The sequence below is a fragment of the Muntiacus reevesi genome, chromosome 20 (assembly GCF_963930625.1).
Source record: "Muntiacus reevesi chromosome 20, mMunRee1.1, whole genome shotgun sequence".
NCBI lineage: Eukaryota > Metazoa > Chordata > Mammalia > Artiodactyla > Cervidae > Muntiacus > Muntiacus reevesi.
In genome coordinates this window covers 11,802,634-11,827,263 of record NC_089268.1, presented here as the reverse complement: position 1 = coordinate 11,827,263, position 24,630 = coordinate 11,802,634, and the positions used below count along the sequence as shown (strand labels likewise).

Here is a 24,630-nt window from a genome sequence, read left to right as displayed (position 1 = left end):
AAAGAAAAGTGCTATTTGAAGCTAATAGCATGAAAATGATACTTAAGAAATGAACTACATGAGAACTTTGGTTTAGGGAAAACTTTGGTGAATTTATCTTAATCTCTGTTATTAAGCAATCATGACTTGTTACTTTTTAGAATAAATGAATTTTAAAATACTGTTTCCTTCATTTACTCAGCACAAACATTTCACCGAAGATATTCAAACAAGGCAGTATCGCTCCTTGGAAGTTTTGATAGGATCTGGCTATAATACCCCTGCCGACATTTGGAGCACAGCATGCATGGTAATGTTTTTCTTGTTGACTTTAACTTGTTACGTGGTAATTTGCTAATTTCAGTAGACCAGCAAATTAACAAATAGGAAAGGAATTTTTTTCTGACTTACCACTGGCATGTCTGGAGATATCTGAATTCAAAACCTTAGGTATAAACATCTGGCATTCCATTCGATTCCTGCCCAATTCCTGTTAGGTGAAGGAACTAAATGTTTCTTATTACAGATGGGGGCTGGGGGTGGGCGTTAAAAACAACTGCTCAGAAGTGGTATTGCTTTTGCAGGTTACAGGTACCCCTTGCCCTTTCAGCTCTATTATCAGATAGGGAAAACCCTGGAAATTGTTTATACAGTTCTGTACATTCAGCAGTTCTTCAGACATCTTTGCGTCTCACAAGATGACTGAAGCTCAGTCATCCATGGATTCTTAAGTTGCTGCTTTGTCCTTGTCAAGCAGCTACTCAAGTGATCAGATTTAGTTGATATTAAATGACTTCCCACAAATAGCCTCATGTTGGAACATACTATATAGTTTCCTGAAATGGAGGTACTCTTCGGTTTGTGATTGTGCGTTTTACTTTTTTGTCTCCTACTTGTAAGTGCCGTACTGGCAGGAGCCATGTCTGTTATTATGTATAGTTAAATGTCTGGTTCAGGGCCTGAGACCTTTTGAGTGGGTGCTTACAGTGCATTTCTGATGCTCACTACCCAGAGTCATCACAGACTTCACAGATTAAAGGCATAGTTTTCCACAAGACTATTTTCACTTCAGACACCAGCTGCAAGCTCTGGGGTCCGCAGGTCACCTACACTCCTGACCATCTGGCCACGAATTGGGGATTTCCACTATCCTTTTAGATTAAGTAATTTCCTAGAATCACTCACAGAACTCAAGAAAATGCTAAAATATTACAGTTCTGTTATAAAGGATATAAATCAGGACCACCCAAATGAAAACATGCATATATTGAGGCCTGGGAGGGTACCAGAGATGAAGAAGCTTCTGTGTCCTTAGAATACCTGACTATTGTGACAAATCAATGTGTGTCACCAACCAGGGAAGTTCACCCAAGCTTTCAGTGCCCAGAGTTTTTATTGAGATTTCATTACAGTCTCTAGCCCCCTTATCCTTATAGGAGATTAGGAAGTCAGTTATGACAACACTCAGTTCAACACCTCAAACTTCTGATTGTACAGTTGGTCTTACCCACCCTGGGGGCATGTCCATCCCCCTCTTGAAACTGTGTCTAGGGGCCCACTATGAGTCACCTCATTAGTATAAGCTGAAGTGTGGTCCTAAGGGGCCCACCATGAATAAGAGTCACTTTTTTATGACTTGGAAATCCCAAGAGTTTAGAGGAGCCCTCCCAGGAAACAAGAACAAGATCAAACAAATTCATTAGTATACAATAGTACTTAATAAAATTTGTAGGCCGTCAAATAAGTCAACTAAACCAGAAACATATTAAACTATAATTTCAGTTATTATTTTGTTTTGACACATCAGTGGTCTTTTAATCAGGAGGGCTACCTGAAATGAAGATAGTTTGATATTTTGTACACAAAATGAAAAAACATTGGGAAAAAAGCTTCTTTCTTGCCATACTTTAAAGCTTTGTATTGAGGGATTTGATTTGGTAGAGGAAATAACTGATAGAGATGCCCCCATACAAAATATAGCTAGTTTGTAGGTGGCCTTTGGTTTACTCTGATGCAGTTTTTAATAGTTTAATTGAGGGCAGTAAGTCCTGCTTGCTATTTAAGATAGTATTTACAATGTCAGACTTAAGAAGTAAGGCCAAAAAAATGAAAGAGGGGGTGGTTAACCTAGGCCCCTCTTTGGACCAGCTCACACACAGGAATTTTGTTGACCAAGGGAAAGAAAGCACTTAACTGACTTGAGACAGTATCACGAAAACTTTAGCACCATTTATTACCCCAAATTTCTCTCATTTGCTAATAGACGTAGAAATATTGCTTTAAATATCACCATACTCCGAGAATAAAAATAAATCTTGGAATATCAGAAGTGTCCTGGAGACATGGATCCTCCTTCATCCAGTGCAATTAATTGATGGAAAGATTGGGACCCTTTCTGAGAAGTAAAAAGGCAAGTTGTGAGATTGCCTACCACTTTGTAGTGATTGATTCTACGAAGTTAGAAGCACAGCTATAAGAAGGGAATGTTCTGTGAAGAGCTTTAAGAATGAATAAAGAATAGATATTGTCTCCATAGTTTTACCTTTCCCAGAGTATCATATAGTTGAAATCATACAGCATGATTTGTTAACTTTTTTTTTTTACTTTGTAATACTCATTTATAGTTCTTCCATGTCTTTTCATGACTTGATAGTTCATTCCTTTTTAGCTCTGAATGATATTCCGTTATCTGGAGGTACCAGCACACTGGATTTAATAACTGATTTTGCCTGTGTCTGTTAGCATGACCCTGACAACAGGCCCTTTGGTCAGCGTGAGACAAGGACAGGAGTGTAGAAACCAGAGCCCTTGATTCTGGGATGGACTTGGCCTTTCCATTCTGGTCAGTTTTCTCATCTGTGAAGGAAAGATGTTAAACTAGGTGTTTTGTAATCAAGTTTCTAGGGGTTTTTAGTTCTGTTGTGATCTTTTGGTTTGGGTTGGGTTTTTTGTACTGTTACTTATAAAATTATAACTAATAAGCAACTACCTTATGTTCCAAAAATAAAGTTCTTTTAGAGAACTTTAAGTATCTAGGTGGAAAGTTTTAGTTTTTGTGTTCTGTTTTTGTTTTGCCACACCACATGGCATGTGGAAGGAACTCTAGTTCCCCAACCAGGAATTGAACCTATGCCTCCTGCATTGGAAGGGTGGCGACTTAACCACTGGACTTCCAGAGAAGTGCCTAGAGTATTTTAAATTTTTAGAAAACTGTCTTTTTTTTTTAACTTGTAGTGTTTTCACTGAATCCCAACATGAGACAGAAAAATTAAAGTACTGTTTTTAGGAGAGATTGACAAATTTTGATGAACAAGAATCCGTTTGTTTCTGTTCTGCTTTGAAGGTGTAACAAGTATCTGCTTTATCAGTGTAGTTCAGTAACGAACTGCTGGCATGTAAAACAAGCTATGCTGAGCAAGAAGCCACAGCATTGCTGACATTTTAGAGACAATCCTGAAACTTCTGGTTTTGTGGTCTTGTTCTGGGCAGTAGTAGGGCCCAGGTGATACATTTTTGAGAAAGACTCTTCTGTTGTGACACTGGCACACCACCAAGACCTAGACCTGGATCTAAATTGAGAATGTGCCCCAACTAAATCCACCCCACATTCCTGAGATTGTCTGGGATACTTGGTACCATTGAGTCAGTCTAAATTAACCTGTGGTTACTAGCACTTGACTATTAACTGTCCTTTTTATATCAATAAGGTCCTTTTTAAAACTGCTGTTAAATTACTTGCTCTCTTGTTAATCACTGAAAAATTAATACAGCCCTATCACTCAGATGCTGTCCTCTTTACTGACACTTCTAAAGAAATCACTTTTTCGGACCCTCTTAAACTCTGTTTACAAATTTTCTTGTTATATGAGGCATGCCTCTCTTTTTCTGGTTGGTGGATGCATACCTGCTGATCAGTATGAGTGGCTCCTGACTCCATTTATACTTCATCTTTTTCTGATGCTCTATAGACCAAGGAATTGGGAACTCTCTATCCAGGACAGTTTAACAAGTGCTTTCCAAAACAAAACTTAACTTTAAAAGTGCTTTCTACCAAACTCTAAAGAGCCCTAAGTAGAAAAATTTCTGAATTTTTTTGGTTTTGATTTTAGGTACAAAATCTTAATTTCTAGCTGTGTGAATTTATTAAAAAACACTCACCTCATGAATAATTTAATAACTTAGATTCACCTTAGATACATGTCCCTCTCTGAGCAAAAAGAGAAACTTAAGAGAGTTGAATTAATGATTAAGAGATTGGGGCACAGGGAGCTTGGAATAATCCACATATTGATATTAACTGAGCTTTTGCAGTTTTCCTGCTCCATTCTATTAAGGTGCAGGTATGAAAGGAAAACTCTTTAAGAATAATCTTAGACAATGTTTTAAATGATCATTTGCAAGTTTTTCCAAGAAAAAAATTATTACTTAAAATTGAGCCAAATAGCAATAAACTTTCCAGAGGTTTTTTTTTTTTTTTTTTTTTTTTAATGCTTTCATAAGCTTTTCCTCTTTTTCTTAGGCCTTTGAACTGGCCACAGGCGACTACTTATTTGAACCTCATTCAGGGGAAGAGTACACGCGAGATGAAGGTAGGTCCTGTCTGTGCGTGGTGGCTGACACTTGTTAGTACTAAAGACTCTCAGTGTTCTTAGGGTGCTGAGTGTATGTACATCCCAGAAAAGAAATATATTTTATGTTAAGTATTAGATACAGTAGATGTTTTATAATAGATATTAAAGAATTCTGTGTAAGGGTTAGAGAACAGGCCACCACAGTTGATTGAACTGAAGCTTGCATTTGCCAGGTTTCTTCTAAAGCATCTAGTTGTCTTCCTTCCTGTATATTAATAAATCAGGGATTCATTCTTTACCCAGTTTGGATCTACCTGTTCATCAATTTGTTGCCTAGTTATGCTTCCAACTTTATTTGGAAGTCAATTTCAACATACATACACTCCTTGAATGCAGAGAATATATCCTCTTTGTCTATATAAATTATACAACATTTAGCGTTCTTTTTTATTTTCCTTTCTGAAAATGAAAGCTATATTTTTTTCTTTTTAAATGATACTAAAATTTAGAATTCCATAATGGCAATCCACTGCAGTACTCTTGCCTAGAAAATTCCATGGGTGGAGGAGCCTGGTGGGCTACAGTCCATGGGGTTGCAAAGAGTTGGACACGACTGAGTGACTTAACTTCACTCACTTCACTTTAAAATAAAATATTACAGATTTATATTTTGCAGTACCAGTAGGAAAAGCCTAAGCTGTCAGTTGCTCTATCTGAGAGGCTGTGAAACCAGACAACTAAATGTGTAATTATTTTTTTTTTAATGGTGGCATTCAAGTAACTAGATGTTAGCATGAATTTAAGAACTTTATTAAAGGAATGTTTTACCTTCTTTATTATATGGTTTTAGCACTTTTGTTTTCAGAATCAGTGGGGATTACTTTGAGAGAGTACTGCCACTCTACCCACCCAGCGTGGAAAATAGGTCTTTTACTTTCTGTGCTTTTCTTGATTATTTAAAAAAACAGGTTCTGTGCCGTATGGAACTGACAATGCTCTTTCTCAAACTGGGGTGTCAATAGGCTGTGTTAGTAAAACCTCCTGATAAGTACTGTTTGAAAAATGCTCTGCTAACTGATCCCCATAATCATATACCTATGTTAATGGGTACAACTTGGACATAATTTCAGTACATAAGCCCCTTTTAAGAATATACTGTAATTACTACCTCTGTACACACTTGGTTTTCCCTGTTATTTGCTTGCTTCTTTTCTGGATTGTAAGTTTGGGGGCTTAGACTTACACTGTTTTAGAAATGCCCTACTAGGGACTCCCCTGGTGGTCCAGTGGTTAAGATTTCGTGCTCCCGATGCTCAGGTTCAATCCCTGGTCAGGGAGTTGAGATCCCACGTGTTGCACTGCACAGCACAGCACAAAAAGAAAGCCCTCTGTATCTGTTTTTAAGGGTGATTAATTTTTTTTTCTTTATTTCCTTAGATTCCCTGTAAATAGTCTGTGGTACAAACCTCATAGTGGCTAGAATTATATTGTATGGGGTATTATGCAAACCAAACCTGAAAAGTGAAATGTAAATGAAAGTCTCAAGAGACATGAGAGAACCAGTTACCCTAGATATTTAGATCATAGCTTACTCCCTGCTGTTCTAGTCAATACTAATAGTCCTAGATAAAACCTCAGAGTACTAACTACTCTTTGACCTGTAGGAGCAGGAAAAAGTAAATGCTTACCCTGGCTAGTGTAGGCACAGTTAGGAGTCATGGTAGGACTGGGGTCTGAGTAGCATGTCTTCTGCTATTAGTGACATTCCACAGCCCTAAACCTTAGAATAATACTTAATCATTTTGCCTGTCAGGTATATTAATCCTATGATTAATTGATAAACCAGAGGTAGGTTGCTGCAACTAAAAGTAATGTAATGATTTCAAGGAAAAAATAATTCCTTAGTATAAGAAAAATATTAAAAGAACCAATATTTTACTTGGAAATTTATAGTAAGACAAATTATAGTCTCATTTACAATTAATTTATACAAAGATATTTATTTGCAGATCCTGCCTAAAATTGGCAAAAATTTCATGTCAGTGAAATACTTGTTACCAGATCATAAATTCAGTCAGACTGCCCAGAGGTTATAGTGAGTTCATGAATATAAAATTGCTTTTAAATGACACCAGTGAGTCCTTTACATGTAAAATAGGAAGCACCTGAAACCGTCCCAAATTCCCAGATATGTGAATGTCCCTAGCATATTATTCCCCTCTATGATACATTATTAGAAGTTTTAAGTGATTCCTTTTGAACTTGATTCTATAACTGCAGGATTAAAGTCATTTTTAAAACTGTTTTGTGGCTAGGAGCCATCGCTGTTTAAAATGTCTTCATGTGTTTATTTTCTGTCACCTGCAGGAAAAGGTAGTGGAGCTGTCTAGGGTAGATGCTGGCTAGTCCAGGCTCATCTCCTGGTGGCAGACTGCATGTCTCCCTAGCAGTGCTCATGGTCCATATTCCTGCTGTGACAGTTATAAGACACTACATGACTTTAGGGCCAAATGTAGTCAAGTATAATAGCCATGCTTTAAATGTTGGTGCTAATTTTTTCTTTAAAAATATGATTTATTAAATTACAAAAACCGTCTGGACAAGACATGATGAGATAGGGATTTTCATCTGAGCTGTAGCTCTCATTAGCTATGTAGATCAAGTAGTCCATTCTCCCTGAGGTTTTATTTTCTCAACTTTAAAATGTATTAACTTATTAATTTTTGGCCTGTTCTACAAGGTGATTGTGAAAACTTAATCATATATGAGTGCTTTGTCATGAACATTCTTAAATAAAGTGATATTATTTCCTGCAAAGCCCTATTGAGCACTGTTATAAATATCTGTTATCAGTATCTATCCTAGAATGTCTGAAGTATATTGATACACCTTTTACCTTACTTGTAAAACCCACCTGAACCTAGACATATAGACAAAATAGAAATAAAATAGATCAGCCTCCAAACTTTAGAGTGGGACTTGCCAACTATAGGTGATCAATCACCTGAAATAATTCTTGGCCTTCCCAGTCTTCCCTTGAGTATTGTGGGTTTTATTTGTAGTTACTTTTAAGTAGCTAGTTCTTGAAAAAGCTATTCATAGAAAAACCTCTTTTACAGCTTATCCTTGATCCTCTTCTTCTTACCCTTTTATTTTAGACCACATTGCGCACATTATAGAGCTGATAGGCAGAATTCCAAGACGCTTTGCCCTCAGTGGGAAATATTCACAGGACTTCTTCAATCGCAGAGGTAGTATTGTTAACATGAGTTTTCATCTAGGTCCCAGGGATGCAGCTTCAGGAAGCAGAGCATTCACACCAAGATGGTTTTTAGTTACCACTCAAGTCCCACTGGAGTGGTTACCTGATTTGTAATGGTTTTCTGGATTCTCCATTAGATGGATAGAGTCCTCTTCTCATTTAGGACAGAAAGCAAGCTGAAATGCTTTACAAAGAGGTGTGCATGCTACTCTTTCTGCCAGTGTTTAGAACTACATTCGTTATTCCTGTTATGTATGTCTTTTTCCCCCCTCTTGAAATGTTTGAAACATACAGATCACATTGCATTGATCATAGAACTTCTGGGGAAGGTGCCTCGCAAGCTCATTGTGGCAGGAAAATATTCCAAGGAATTTTTCACCAAAAAAGGTAAAAGAAGTGTGTTTGTTCCCAGACATTGAGGGGACAAAAGTGTTTGACAGTGAAGAGGTAAGTACTGCTGGGTACAGTGTCCTCAGCACCTGAGGAAGGGTGCTTCTGCCTTGACTGCAGAGCTGAGACTTGGCAGAGACTGGAGCCAGACCGTCTGGGTTCACATTCCAGCTGCTCTTCTACTGATGAGGTCTTTGACCCAAACTCAGTCTCCTGATTTCTAAATGGGGATTACTTCATATTAAATTAATAGCTGGCACGTGGTTTGTTGATTACTCCTACTATAGCATTTCTGAAAAAGGGGTAGATTTTGCTGAGACAGTTCTATCAAAAGACAAGTAGAATTAATTAACTTTGTACTTTCAATTTCATAAGTTTATGTTATCATTTATTAGTAAGGTAAACAAAGATAAAATTCACCTTAAAGTTTTTACTGGATAATAATGTTATGTTGGCATATTTAAATATGTATTTCTTATGCATTACAAATACTGAAATGTGAAAACCTGTTCCTACAAGGGGCTGGAAAACTGTCTAACCTTTTTTCCCTTTTTGTCATGGTTCCCTTTTTCCTCAAAATCTCTACACTTGTGCTGAGAAAAATCTTTTTTTGTCAGCACTTGAGAGCAAGCATTTCTTAATGTTTCTGTTTGGGGCAAGAAAATGGTGAAGTGCTTCCTGAGAGTTGTTCCTTGTGTGCAAAGTCAGGTTAACGGCATGTGTGTACCAAGTAGGTAATCAGGCACTCACTGTCCACAGAAGAGACTTCAAATAAGCGTTACATAAGAAAAAAATTTAAAGCAGCTTTAACCTTAGTAAGTCACTGATAATTGACTATCTTTAAAAAAAGAAAAAATTTGTTTCGAGGAGGCAAAAGGAGATTTACGTTCTCAAATGGTACAGTGTGATGCAGCTGTATCTGAAAATTTGTTTTTTTAGTTTTGTTACTTTTATACATGTTGGACATGGTTTTTAGCTCTTATTTTTGAATTACTGCCTTATTTTGAAACAACATTTACTAGATTGTTAAGCCAAAAATAGAGTACAAGCAAATTATTCTTAGTATGTGGTAATAAATTGCCTCTGAATACCATGAGACCATGCTGAGTATATTGGCTTTTAATTTTCAGTTTAGTGAATACCTAGTTCCTGATAGGCCTATTCAACTTGATCAGGATGAAAAATCCTAGAATGGTGGATCAAAATACTGTTTTAAATTTTTAGGCCCTCATGAAAAATGGAGACACTTCTTTCCCAGGAATGCATTAGATAAGAGAGGTGCTTTATGAATGGAGAAGGATTAGATTCTGCTGGCAGCTTGATTCTTGATAGACTCCCTCGATTAGTGCCTGGATTGCCACAGAACAGTGTCACCAGTGTTGGTGAGTTTCTTTGTACTGTCTTTACCGTAGGTGACCTGAAACACATCACGAAGCTGAAACCCTGGGGCCTTTTTGAGGTTCTAGTGGAGAAGTATGAGTGGTCTCAGGAAGAGGCAGCTGGCTTCACAGATTTCTTACTGCCCATGTTGGAGCTCATCCCTGAGAAGAGGGCCACTGCCGCTGATTGTCTCCGGCACCCTTGGCTCAACTCTTAAGCCCAGTCCAGCACCGCAGCAGAGATCACAGGCTGGCCCTCCACCCCTCCCCTCCAAGCATTTCCCCCTTCCTTTTTCAGGGTGAAGCTCTGCCTTCAAGGGTTTCTAGGGTGTTGTGTGTCTTTTGTTTAATCCAACATGTTCATTTGGGTGTGCTTACTTGACCCTGTGGAGATCCTCCCACAGCCATTGGCCATCCTAGGTGAAACTGGCCTTGATTGGGCTCTGCCAAAGACTAATGGACTAAAATGTGAAACAGCCTCATACCCTGTACCCTGTCTTTCCATTAGGACATCCTTTAAATTATAAGCATCCTTTTAAAAAGAACTATGAAGATGTATGAGCTCATCCTTTTATTCACTGACTCTAAGAGTCAAATATTCTAGTGCATATCCTATTGCCAGCATAAGGATGAGAAGGGGAAAGGGTGTTACTTCTGTGTAGAGCAGAGACATTAAACTTGCTGTATCCAGGCTGCATCATCTTCCTGGATTGTTTGTGTTGTTCTCTATCTTCACATTTTTTTCTGCGACTTTTAAGCTACTATGTTTTTAAATGAGCTGTATAAACACCAAATTTAGGTAACATTTATCACTGTTCAAAGCACTGTCAAATTCCTTTCATCCTTTAATAACCCTTAGGTCCTCGAATCTTCAGTCTGATTTTTGATGGAAACAAAACTGGAACCATTGACTAGTAATTTCTTCAGAACCACATATGTTCTTCTAACAGTCCTTTCCTGTGTCTTTTCTGTACCCTAATAGCAGAATTACTTTGATTGGCTGTTTGCTTTTTGTTTTTTTTTTTAACCCCTGGCTGGCACTTTACTCATTGCACTTGAGTTTGTTGCCCCATAATTAAAGAATTCAGGATGACTCAACAAAAGAGAACTAAGTTTCAGAGGTTTGTCCCATCTGAGAAGAAACTATCCTCGAGTTCTTGGTGTTTTTTTTTTTTTACAAACAGTCCACAGTTTTTATTTAGGGCCTTTGCTTTACCTCATCCAGAATTCAGCCATGAAGCAGTTTCCCCTATGGCTTTGCCCTTCTCATTTTCTCAGAGGCTTCAGGTCTTAAACGAAATCCCGGGATACAAGAACCAAGGGGAAGGGGTGGGATGGCACTTTTTTCATTGTTGTTTGTTTTGAGGGTTGTGTTTGTTTTTATTATTTTTCTTTCTCGATTGGTTTAAGATTAGCCATTCTCTGCTGCTATTTCCTTGTATAATGTAAGTTTTAAATTTTGAGATGATTGAAATGTACTTGAGGCTTTTTTTTTTTTAATGAGAAAAGGCTTTGTGAATCTTATTTTAGAATGAGCCTCTCCTAGACTTGCCCTAGACATTACATATATTCCTCGGGTCATATTGAAAAGCAAAAGAGGGGCAGGATTGGGGGTCACAGCTGCTGCTTCTGCACGGACCAAGTGGGCCTTGGGGATTCAGCATTCTCCAGAAGTGGCTACAGGACTGATTTACAGAAGGCCAAGGAGGTGCAACTCAAGGCTCCGCTAACAAAGCAGCGATGAGACTGCTGGGCGGCCAGCTTTCTGTACAGAAAATTGGAGTCTAGGTTCTGTCATTTACCGGCAAAGGCAAAGGAAAAGTGGTGCAGTTACGCACCCATTTAACTCACAGACGTGTTACCCTGAGTAACCGGCCAGCCAAGTGGTGCAGTTACGCATCCATGTACTCACAAATGTACTGCCCTGAGTGACGGGCCAGCCAGTGCATCGGGTCCCTGACGGTAATCCTGAAATCAGACATGTTCCTGTAGAAAGAAGTGTAAGTGAGGCTGTCTATGCACCTATCAAGAATAAAGAAAATAGATTGTATCAAACAACGGCAGGGAAAATCCTTCAGCAGTCCTAATCCACTTTTGGTTTTCAGCGATATATACATCTAAAGCAATACCAGACTAGAACTGAATTCTTTGCTACACTGTAAAATCACAATTGTGGAATGATAGGAATTCTGGTTGATGACATTAAGGTGAACTAAGCAAAACATATGCAAATAGAAGGCCCTGTTTTAACAACTAACATGAAGAGAAATGTAATGAGAGAACCTGTAACTGCATCTTGGAAATGTTTTCCCACCAAATAAGGGCTTTTCCCCCATCTCTTAAGGAGCCAGATGAATTCAAAGCCGTAGAAAGAGGCAGCTGTAGAATTTGATCTTCCAAGTATCCCATGTACCTTTATTGAACTTACTGTCAAATTGCCAGGATCTCACTAAAGGATTTCTATTTGCTCTCAGTAAAAAATAAAACCCCAAACACATTTTTATTCTTTCTACTGGGTGCATTGTCTGTTTTCTTTGTAAATGCAGTACAATAAAATTATTTAATAACCTACATGTTTCCAGAAGATTTCTGTTTGTTGCCCAAGTTGATCTGACCTAGCTTCAGAATGGAGGAACGGATTGGTTGAGTTGCTTTTTGAACTTAAATATACCATGAAACTGTATAACTTATAAAACATGTCATTTTGTGGGGTTTGTAGCTTTGCTTCTATTAAATTGGAGGTGTGGTGGGATTTACAAAGTACATTTTGGAAAATTCTAAGAAAATTGTTATCCCCTATAACTCAGCACTGTTTTTCCTATTTGTAGGTTCTTTTTTTTTCTCTCTCTCTACAGATCACAAAGTGCAAAATATCAAAATTTTGTGACCCTCAAGGCACTGGAATACACAGGTTTTCATATACTTGTCTCTCGCCCCTCAGTATAAATTCTTAGAAATGGATTGGCTGGGGCAGAGAGTAAGCACATTTTTAAGGCATTTAGTAAATGTTGCCTAACTTAAGTGGAGAACAACAGTTGGACTGCTTTGTGGTTAGCAACAGTGTTTGAATGACCCTGTTGGAAGCTTACTCATTTTATTCCTAATAGCCAGTTTGATTGCCCCAAAAGGGGAGTATCTTGTTTTAATTTGCATATTGCATGACTAGTACAGTCAAAAGCTTGTTTCATAGGTTTTATTGGCCTTTTTTTGGTCATTTGCCTCCATTACCCAACTTTTCTTTTGGCATGCTTTCCTGTTTGATGATTTGATGTTTGCCATTTTTCTGTCACATTTTCCAGTTTTTAATTTGCCTTTCATTTTTGTGATAATGTTTCTTCATAAAGCCCTTGTCTAGCCCTAAACTCTACATAAACTGCTTAATTATTTTGTTTTAATTGAATTGTGCTTTAAGGTATACGCAGTGTGTTCATATTGTAGTATAGACCAGAATGTAACCTGTTTGAAAAACAACCAAAAATTAAATTGAAATTCCTCAAACCAGTATGTTCATCAGACTGACAATTCTAGGCAGTCCCTCTAAGTCTTGTGTTAAACTGTCTCAAAAGAACCATCAAACTGAGTTGGAGTTACAGCCCTGAGTATCCACAGGGAAACCATTAAGCTGTTCCAGAGGTGAAATTCAAAAACTACTTAGATGATATGTATTTGTCCTTTAAGTCGTTGCACAAATATTAACCCACACCACCTGCTTATGATATCAGAAACATCCCAGTTAAAAAACCAGAAAACTTGAGATCATGTGTTTAGAAGCTTTAACTAAGCAAGTTTACATTAGTACCTACTTCTGTTACTGACTGAGGGTTTTCCATACATAGATTATCTGGCTTTATATCCTACCAAGTTCACTCTTTTATCATAATCTTCTCTTTTGTCCTTAATCACGTCTAGCTGTTGCCCATTTTAATACTGTAACAGTAACAAGCCTTGCTCAGTTGGCAGAACTGGACTGTGTTAGGAAAGTATCAGCTGCCTACAATTTGAGCCATGTTCTTAGAAGTTGTGCCCTTAAGACATTTCATTGGTTGCTTTGGATTTCTTAAATATGGAGGAAAGTATGGTCAGTGTTGGAAATTAGAGGACCTATTTATAGTAATAAATCCTTGAGGTTGGATAGCAAAAGTGGGAGGAATTTGAGGGTTAGGGCCCTTCATCTTCAGCAATTTATTACAAAACAAATGTTATCCAACAGCATGTAAGGTTACTAGAATATAATCTTTGTTGCAATAAGGAATTCTGGTAAATGCCCATTTCAGCAGAAAAGTAGTTTTTAATAACTGAGACAACTTTTTAAAGGGCCCCAATGATTCTTACCTAGTACTCAAGCACTTACACAATTCCCTCACCTTTAACGTGGGCTGGACTTTGTGACTGTTCAAAAGTAACAGGGTGTCACTTCTTGGTTACAGAGGGGCCATGGCTTCTGTCTATGCACCCTCTCTTGCTCTGTCTTGGAACCCTTGCTCTGGGGAAACAAGCTGCCAGGTGAATAGCCCTTAGGAGAGGCCCTCAGCTACCGAGGAACTTGGGCCCTTGGCCCAACCAATTGTAGAAGCTGAGTCCTACAGACAACCACTGAGCTTGGAAGCAGATTCAACACCTTAGTTGCAACCCAGTGAGAAATGATGCAAAGTCACCTGGCTAATCCTTGCCAATTCTTAACCTGAAGAAGGACTTCCCTGATAGCTCAGTTGGTGAAGAATCCACCTGCACTGCAGGAGATCCCAGTTTGATTGTTGGGTCTGGAAGATCCCCTGGAGAAGGGATAGGTTACCCACTGCAGTATTCTTGGGCTTGCCTGGTGACTCAACTGGTAAAGAATCCACCTGCAATGCAGGTAGACCTGGGTTCGATCCCTAGGTTGGGAAGATGCCCTGGAGAAGAGAAAGGCTATCCACGCCAGTATTCTGGCCTGGAGAATTTGCAGAGTTGGACACAACAGCAACTTTCAACCTGCAGAAACTGAAATGTTTTAAGTCACTGAGTCCTGGGGTAATTTGTTATGCAGCAACAGGTAACTAATACAGAGATGTAAGATAATGAAAGCATTTAGGAAGGACATCCTTCTGGTTCACATTTTAGATATAAATCATAAGGCCTTCCTCTGTTGACCTGCTCAGTGCTAGTCACTGTTCAAGCTTGGGCATCACAGTCATTCCTGTGTCCCAGCCAAAGGCAGAGGGAGGAGTACAGTAAGCTTGGTTAGGGGGTGCTGATTTTATTGATTTTTCTGTATACTTTCAAAGATGAAATCTGAATTTAAAGATCAAACCACTTGAGAAAAGCTGATGCAGTTACTGTCAGTGAAAATCATCACTTTATTGGAGAGGTTGAATTCTGAGTTTTCTTGAAGATAAAGCAAAAGATGAAATGCTGACTCGTGTGACTTAGATTTGCAGATCTTCTCCAGATTGGTAAACATCCACTCCTCCTCTGGTGAAACTCACTTTTGAGGGCAATGTGAAGGCTATTGGCAGATGAACCTGAAGCACGCAGAAGCTTCTCTGAACCTTCATGGTTGCCATTCTGGTGAGAAATCTTTTAAAGGCAAGGAGGCCTTAGAAAGTTTTCTTTTGCCTTTTATAAAAAGTTACAAGAAATAACAAACCGAGCTAGAAACGTCACTAAACTGCAGAATTGGCCAAATTCTGTCACTAGTGCGCAGTCCAGTGGTTAAGATTGCTTTCACTGCTGTGGGCCAGGGTTTGATCCCTGGTTGGGGAACTAAGATCCCACAGGCTATGTGGCAAAAAAAAAGAAAAGAAGCTTGCTTGCATAAAGTAGATGCCTGACAATGAAATTAAGTTTATCAGCACAAGAAAACATGAATGTGATCACTCGTAAGTCCCATCCCAATAGTTCCCATCATCAACCACTAGGACGATGCTGGGATACTCATACTTAGCCTATCTGAGCTAGAGGAGAAACACTGGACTGACTGGGCAGGTGTCCGAGTGCATTGGTTAAAAAGCATGCCCTGCAGCCCAGAATAGGCCTGTTTTCCATGCCACTGCTGGTTGATCAAGATCCATTACAGTTTTGTTCAGCATTTACCCCCTTTCTACCTGTGAAAGAACAGCACCCATATGTTACTAAGGAAATGTACCAAGGTCAGAAAAAGAACACTTGTTCTTCCTGGATCACTCACTGCACGTAATCAGCAAAACCCTGCTTTAACATACCATCCTGAGGACAGGGAACAGCCTAAAGAGCCTGTCTTTGTCTTGGCATTTGCTGCAATGAGGTATTACCTAAATTGAGTTTCCCTCCGGAGACTGGTAAGATTCACCAATTAATGTACCAAACCTAAAGGGGTTTTTTTGTTGTTTTTGTTTTTTAAACAAGAGATGGTCATCTATATTGTAACAAATTACTTGGCCACTAGTAACTTTCTGAAATTGGTAGCCCATTCTGACTGGGTCAGTGTGGGCACTGAAGAAATAAGATTTTTGGTTCCAAAAGGGGAAAAGTCAATTTAGTCTTGACAGTTTTTACATGTCTTTATGAGACTTTCTGATGGATTCAGGTTCTGGTAACCCCTCTAGTCGTTTCCTCTGTGCATCGATTAAAAAAAAAAAAAAAACCTGAGGAAAAAAGCAAATGACCCCCTAAACCTCAACCTGAAACAATCCAGCATGGTTACAGTCACCTCTTTTTAATTGCCCTCTAAGAGCTGGATGGCAATTTCTGGGTGCTTTCAAAGAAGTATCCTCAGTAAATTAGACTGTCGGGGACTCACCCTAGACACAGACTCCTGCTCTCATTTTACAGAGAGGCCTCGGGATGGTAACTCGACTTGCTGGGGTGAAGGGACAGGAAGAGAAGGTGGGTTCCTAGTCAGGAGAGTTAAACCATTACTCTGAACGTCTTGGATGTGGTCACTGCATTTTTGCCTCACTGGAGTTTTCCGAGTATAGTAAGAGGTCTTCTCTGGAAACTGTTGTCAGTTTCTAATCCTATAATGAAAGGCTCAGGACTTCAGGCCTAGACTAGCAGACACAGGGAAGCATGGAACAAGTTTTCTGAAGAATTTGATTCGCTCATTTTTCCATTGTCAGGGAAATAGATGACCTGTCATATTAAAAAAAAAAAAAAAAGCGCAACATTATAGAATTTGACATTGTTAAGCAAATAAAAATGCAATACTCACATTTTAATTCAGTTCTACTCCAGACATGCAAACTTCCTCAATAGTATATAATATCACTGTCCTTCAAGTAAAAATTCATAAATGTCTTTGAAGATGTAAAAAAATATATAGGGCAAGAAAAAGACAGCTAGTTTAGCTTTGATTCAGTAATGCCACCCCAGAATTTATCAACAGAAGCAAAAAGTTTTCCGTGATAGCAGTCCTAAATGGCTAACTAAGGTCTGGTTTAGCAATGAAATGGTACAACAGTGCTGTGGAGTTTTTGACTTTAAAAAATTTTAATAAGGAACACTGCAAAGTCATGAGAAAATGTTTATACTCTAATAGTTTGCTACTCAAAGTGTAACCCCTAGCCGGCAGCTTATCACTGGGGGGCTGTTAGAAAGAGTGCTTGGATTTCTGAACTTCAGCTAAATTAGTCTGAATTTTAACAAGATTCCTGAGGTAATTTATGCATATTAAAATTTTTTGTTCAGTCGCTCAGTCGTGTCCGACTCTTTGCGACCCCATGGACTGCAGGCATGCCAGGCTTCCCTGTCCTTCACCATCTCTTAGAGCTTGCTCAAACTCATGTCCATCGAGTCAACTGATGCCATCCAACCATCTCATCCTCTGTGGTCCTCTTCTCCTCCTGCCCACAGTCTTTCCCAGCACCAGGGTCTTTTCCAATGAGTCAGCTCTTTGCATCACGTGGCCAAAGTATTGAGGCTTCAACTTCAGCACCAGTCCTTTCAGTGAATATGCAGGGTTAATTTCCTTTAGGATGGACTGGTTTGATTTCCTTGGTGTCGAGGGGACTCTCAGGAGTCTTCTCCAACACCACAGTTCAAAAGCATCAATTCTTTGGCGTTCAGCCTTCTTTATGGTGGAACTCTCACATCCATACATGACTACTGGAAAAACCATAGCTTTGACTACATGGACCTTTGTCAGCAAAGTAATTTCTGCTTTTTAATAGACTGTCTAGGTTTGTCGTAGCTTTTCTTCCAAGGAGCAAGTCTCTTTTAATTTCATGGCTGCAGTCACCATCTGCAGTGATTTTGAAGCCCAAGAAAATAAACCCTCTCACTGTTTCCATTGTTTCCCCACCTATTTGCCATTAAGTGATGGGACCAGATGCCATGATCTCAGGTTTTTGAATGTTGAGTTTTAAGCCAGCTTTTTCACTCTCCTCTTTCACCTTTAGTTCCTCTACACTTTCTGCCATAAGGGTGGTGTCATCTACATATCTGAGGTTATTGATATTTCTCCTGGCAATCTTGATTCCAGCTTGTGCTTCATCCAGACCGGCACTTCCCATGATGTACTCTGCATATAAGTTTAAAAAGTAGGGTGACAATATACAACTTTGACATGCTCCTTTCCCAAGTTTGAACCAGTCTGTTGTTCCATATATGGTACTAACTGTTGCTTCTTGACCTGCATACAGGTTTCTCAGGAGGCAGGTAAGGTGGTCTTGTATTCCCATCTCTTTAAGACTTTTCCACAGCTTGTTTTGGTTCACACAGTCAAAGGCTTTAGCATAGTCAATGAAGCAGAAGTGAATGTTTTTCTGGAATTCTCTTGATTTTTCTGTGATCCAACAGATGTTGGCAATTTGATCTCTGGTTCCTCTGTCTTTTCTAAATCCAGCTTGAACATCTCGAAGTTCTTAGTTCACGTACTGTTGAAACCAAGCTTGGAGAATTTTGAACATTACTAGCGTGTGAAATGAGTGCAATTGTGCGGTAGTTTGAGCATTCTTTGGCATTGCCCTTCCTTGGGATCAGAATGAAAATCGACCTTTTCCAGTCTTGTGGCCACTGCTAAGTTTTCCAAATTTGCTGGTATATTGAGTGCAACACTTTCATAGCATCATCTTTTAGGATTTGAAATAGCTCAGCTGGAATTCTATCACTTCTGCTAGCTTTGTTCATAGTGATGCTTCCTAAGGCCCACTTGATTTCACACTCCAAGATGCGTGTTTCTAGGTGAGTGATCACACCATCGTGGTTACCTGGGTCATTAAGATCTTTTTTGGTATAGTTCTTGTGTATTTTTGTATAGATCTTGTGTATTCTTGCCACCTCTTCTTAATATCTTCTGTTTCTGCTAGATCCATACCATTTCTGTCCTTTATTGTGTCCATCTTTGCATGAAATTTTCCCTTGGTATCTCTGATTTTTTTGAAGAGCTCTCTAGTCTTTCCCATTCTATTGTTTTCCTCTGTTTCTTTGCATTGTTCACTGAGGAAGGCTTTCTTATCTCTTCTTGCTATTCTCTGGAACTCTGCTTTCAGATGGATATATCTTTCCTTTTCTCCTTTACCTTTCACTTCTCTTCTTTTCTCAGCTATTTGTAAGGCCTCCTCAGACAATCATTTTGCTTTTTTGCATTTCTTTTTCCTGGGGATGCTCTTGATCACAGCCTCCTGTACAGTGTAGACGAACCTCTGTCCATAGTTCTTCAGACACTCTGTCAGATCTAATCCCTTGAATCTATTTCTCACTTCCACTGTATAATCATAAGGGATTTGATTTAGGTCATACCTGAATGGTCTAGTGGTTTTCCCCTACTTTCTTTAAGTTAAGTCTGAATTTGGCAATAAGGAGTTCATGATCTGAGCCACAGTCAGCTCCCAGTCTTGTTTTTGCTGACTGTATAAGCTTCTCCATCTTCGGCTGTAAAGAATATAATCAGTCTGATTTCAGTACTGACCATCTGGTGATGTCCATGTGTACAGTCTTCTCTTGTGTGGTTGGAAGAGGGTGTTTGCTGTGACCAGGGCATTCTCTTGGCAAAACTCTGTTAGCCTTTGATCTGCTTCATTTTGTACTCCAAGGCCAAACTTGTTACTTCAAGTATCTCTTGACTTCATACTTTTGCATTCCAGTCCCCTATGATGAAAAGGATATCTTTTTTTGGTGTTAGTTCTAGAAGGTCTTGTAGGTCCTCATAGAAACGTTCAACTTCAGCTTCTTTGGCATTACTGATTGGGGCATAGACTGTGATATTGAATGAATATTACAGTGGTATTGAATGGTTTGCCTTGGGAAAGAACAGAGATCATTTTGTCATTTTTGAGATTGCACCGAAGTACTGCATTTCGGACTCTTGTGGACTATGAGGGCTACTCCATTTCTTCTAAGGGATTTTTCCCCACAGGAGTAGATATAATGGTTATCTGAATTAAATTCACCCATTCCGGTCCATTATAGTTCACTGATTCCTAAAATGTCGATGTTCACTCTTGTCATCTCCTCTTTGACCACTTCCAATTTACCTTGATTGAGGGACCTAACATTCCAGGTTCCTATGCAATATTATTCTTTACAGCATCAGACTTTACTTTCACCACCAGAGACATCCACAATGGGGCATTGTTTCCCTTTTGGCTCAGCCTCTTCATTCCTTCTGGAGCTATTTCTCTGCTCTTCTCCAGTAGCATATTGGGCACTACCAACCTGGGGAGTTTATCTTTCAGTGTCATATCTTTTCGCCTTTCCATACTGTTCATGAGGCAAGAAGGCTGAAGTGGTTTGCCATTCCCTTTTGAAGTGGACCACGTTTTGTCAGAACTGTCCACCATGACCCGTCTGTCTCGGGTGGCCCTACACGTAATGGCTCATGGTTTCATTGAGTTAGATGAGGCTGTGACCCATGTGATCAGTTTGGTTAGTTTCCTGTGACTGTGGCTTTCACTCTTTCCACCCTGGAGGGATGAGGACTACAGGCTCGTGGAAACTTTCTGATGTGAGGGACTGGCTGCGGGGAAAACTGGGTCTTGCCCTAATGGGCAATGCCATGCTCAGTAAGTCTTTAATCCAATTTTCTGCTGATGGATGGGGCTGTGTTCCCTCCCTGCAGTTTGGCCTGAGGTCAAACTATGGTAGGGATAATGGCAGTAATGGTGACCTCCTTCAAAAGGACTTATGTCAGCATACCACAGCTCCCAGGGCTGTTGTATTCAGTGCCGCTGACCCTGCAGCAGGCGACTGTCGACTCACGCCTCCGCGGGAGACTCCCGGACACTCACAGGCAAGTCTGGCTCAGTCTCTTGTGGGGTCACTGCTCCTTTCTCCTGGGTCCTGGTGCACACAAGGTTTTGTTGTGTCCTCCAAGAGTCTGTTTCCTCAGTCCTGGGGAAGTTCTATTATCATATCCCAGTGGTCTTCAAAGTCAGATTCCCTGGGGGTTCTCCCTTTGCTTGATCCCCAGGTTTGGAAATCTGTTGTGGGCCCTAGAACTTCTGCAACAGTGCACGAACTTCTTTGGTATAATTGTGCTCCGGTTTGTGGGTCGTCTGCAGCGGCTCTATTGTGGGGCTAACGGCGACCTCCTCCAAGGGGACTTGTGCCACACAGCACGCCTCCCAGGTCTGCTGCAGCCAGAGCCCCTGTCCCTCTGGCAGGTTACATCATCTAATAAAATTTCTGGGGAGGGGGAACAGTACTAATTTACTTTTTTCAAAAAAGTATGTTTATGTGGTCGGGGATTGGAAGGTTCTTAGAAAAAAATTAAAATAGTTAAACTGGAGATATCTCTCCTACCCACACACAGTGCCTGAGCAGCTTTAAGTCCTCAGTAAGTGACAGCTGTCAGGAATATGATGCCCCTGTGGGCTGTTCCTTCCCTTCCTTCCTCTGCCACTCCTTCCTTCCCTTCCCCTTCCTTTCTTTTTAAAAGGTGTTCCTTCATGTTCTTGTTAATTCACATCTTAGAAACCGAAAAGACAATAAGGGAATTAACATGTCATGTTTCCTTTTCAACCAGACATTAAAATTGATTAAGTCTTGTTTTGCTTTTTTCTTCAGCTATCAGGAAGCAGGGAACTAAATTTAATACTCAGTACACTAATTCTATTAGCCCAGATTTCTGTAATATTTGTTTTCCTCTCTGTGTCTTTTATTTTATGTTTCACTAGGTTTTCCACTATGCCTCTTATAAATCTTCTGAAAATAAGGGTCCAAATTACAATAATGACTTCTAAAAACAGCCTGTTCTTGTTGGCCAGGCTCCACAAAAAGAAGAGTTTATGAAACCACCTGCCTGTTTTAAATTATTTCTTCTCTCCCTGTGTTTTTCCCACTTCTCAAGACACAAGTAAAACTAGAGGATTCCTGTTTGCCCTTAGTGATGGTCTCCTTTGCCAGCCTGCCCATGCCCCCTCCTACCCCACACTCCACACTCATCCCTTGCCGCTCTCTGCGTCCTACAGCCTAGCCTCATGAGTCAGTCATTTTGCAAGGCTACAGCACTTCCAAAGGCACACAGACCACCCTCCAATGGAATTGCTCACCAATGTTCCAGCTGCTTCAGACTTCCTCTGCAATGAAAAAGAGAACAAACAGGATGTGTTTACAATCAAGCCTTGTTTTCGGGCTAATTGCCTGCACACCATTCCCTCTTTTATTCACTATCAGGAAAGCTTGCACTTTCTGTTCATAATGTTTATCAGCTTGTGCTTCCATATTGCATGATCCCCTCCCTTAATAGACCTGAGGTCCAGATGTAGACTTCCTCCCTCACTGGACCTCTGGGTCTGAAGGTGTCGGGGGAGATGGCTGGGCAGATGGATGATATAACGAGTGGAGGTACTAGAAGGACAGAACATGGAGAGAACTAACATTCAGCCACCACCTACAACGTGCAGGCATTGCTGGTGCTTTATATACACTATCTAGTCCTCAGCACATTTTTTTTTTTTAAGATTTATTTTATTTTTGGCTACGTTGAGTCTTCCCAGCTGCACGTGGGCTTTCTCTAGTTGTGGGAAGTGGGAGCTACTCTTCCCTGTAGTATGCAGGCTTCTCACAGGGGTGGTTTCAGAGCATGGGCTGTGGGTGGACGGGCTTCAGCAGTTGCGGCTCTCAGGCCTTAGAGTGTGGGCTTGGTAATTGTGGTCCATGGACTTAGTTGCTCCACAGCATGTGGGATCTTCCTGGACCAGGGATTGAACTTGTGTCCTCTGTATTGGCAGGTGGATTCTTGACCACTAGGCCATCAGGGAAGCCCTTTTTTTTTTTTTTTTTTAATTGAGATGTGATTTATATAAAATGACTCATTTAAACTGTACAAGATGGTGGGTGTTATGCAACTATCACCGCTGATTTTAGAAATTTTCATCACCCCCCAAGAAAACCCTGTGACTTTTAGTGATATTAATTCCCAATTCCCCTCTCTTCCCAGCCCCAGAGAATTACTAAAATTTACTTTCTCTCTCTGTGGATTTCCCTATTCTGAACATTTTATATAAATCAGATCATACAATATCTAGTCTTTTTTTATCTGGCTTCTTTCACTTAACAGTGTTTTCCTCCACATTGTAGCAATTACCAGTGCTTTATTTCTTTTTATGGCTGAAGAATAATTCAGTGTATGGATATACACATTTTGTCATTCAGTCATCTGTAGATACATGACTCTTAAAACTACTATGAACATTTGCACACAGAGTTTTCAATTTTGATGAAATCCAGTTTATTTATTTTTTTTTCCTTTTGGTACTTGTGTCAAATGTCAAATATAAGATGCCAAATATAAGAAATCATTGCCTAATCCAAGGTCTTCTCTAGGAGTTTTATAATTTTATATCTTATATTTAGGTCTTTGATCCATTTTGAGTTAATTTCTGTATATGATGTGTGGTAGGTGACCCAACTTTATTCTTTTGCATATAAATATCTGGTTATCCCAGCACCATTTATTGCAAAGAATATTCTTTTCTCCATTAAATGGTCTTCGCACCCTTGTCGAAAATCAGTCGTAGATGCTTGATTTTATTTCTGGACTCTCTATTTTATCCCATTGTCTATCCTTATGCCAGTGCCACACTGACTTGATCATGGTACCTTTCTAGTAAGTTTTGAAATCAGGACATGTGTGTCCTCCAACTTTGTTTTTCTTTAAGATTATTTTGGCTATTCCAGGTCTCTTGCATTTCTAAATGACAAGCTGATCCTAAAATCAAGCCTTGGATTTTGATAAAAATTGCATTAAGTCTGTAGACCAGTTTGTGGAGTATTGCCATCTCAACAACATTAAGTCCTCTGATCCATGAACATGGATATTCCCATTTATTTAGGCCTTTAAACATGTTTTTTTCATTTTCACATACAAGTTTTACTTTTTTATTAAATTTATTCCTAAGTATTGTATTCTTTTTGTTGCTATCATAAATGAAATTGTTTTTTAATGTCATTTTCAGATTGTTCATTGTTAGTGTATACAAATACAGTATATTTTTGTATATTGTTCTTATATTCTGCAACCTTGCTGAAGTTGTATATTAGTTTTAATAGTTTTTTAGTGGATTATTTAGAATTTTCCGTATACAAAATCATGTCATCTGCTAATAGAAATGGTTTTACTTCCTCTCCAAACCAGATTTCTTTTATTTCTTTTTCTTGCCCAGTTTCCCTGGCTATAATCTCTGGTACAACCTTCAGTAGAAGAGCAGACAGTCTTACCTTGTTCCTGAGTACAATCTTGTAAAGTAGGTATTTTTTACAAATGAGGAAAAACCTGCCTCCTACCCCCTAATGAAGGGAAATGAAGCTCAGATGAGAAAACGGATATATGGAGAATCCCAAGGTGACTCTAATCCAAGGGAGCTAGGCTCCCATCACCTGAAGTCCAGGAGTCGTCACATCTGCACCCTCACCTGCCTTTCCTCCTTCCAAAGCAACTCATCCCTTTGCTCCCCTATTGCTCCTCTCTCCACCAGCAGCCTCCCCTGTTATTCCAAGACCCAGCCTCAGTGCTGCCTTCCATGGGAAGGCCACACCTAGCTCTCCGGGCTGGACCAGGGCTGTCTCCCCTGTAGACCCTGAGAGTGCAGGGGGACGCGGGACACCCTTCTATCACAGACAGCCTCTGCCACGTAGGTCTGTCCATGCCTCA

The 24,630-nt window shown here is 39.6% G+C and overlaps 1 protein-coding gene across 1 annotated transcript in view; it reads left to right on the top strand.

Moving 5' to 3' along the window:
• SRPK1 (SRSF protein kinase 1) overlaps positions 1-12,152 on the top strand; it is a 63,109-nt gene extending 50,957 nt beyond the window's left edge. Inside the window, 4 exon segments of the mRNA XM_065912101.1 lie at positions 182-289; positions 4,499-4,568; positions 8,107-8,199; positions 9,615-12,152. Coding sequence (XP_065768173.1) covers positions 182-289; positions 4,499-4,568; positions 8,107-8,199; positions 9,615-9,799 — 456 coding nt within the window. The 3' untranslated portion in view covers positions 9,800-12,152.
• The last annotated feature ends 12,478 nt before the right edge of the window (positions 12,153-24,630 follow it).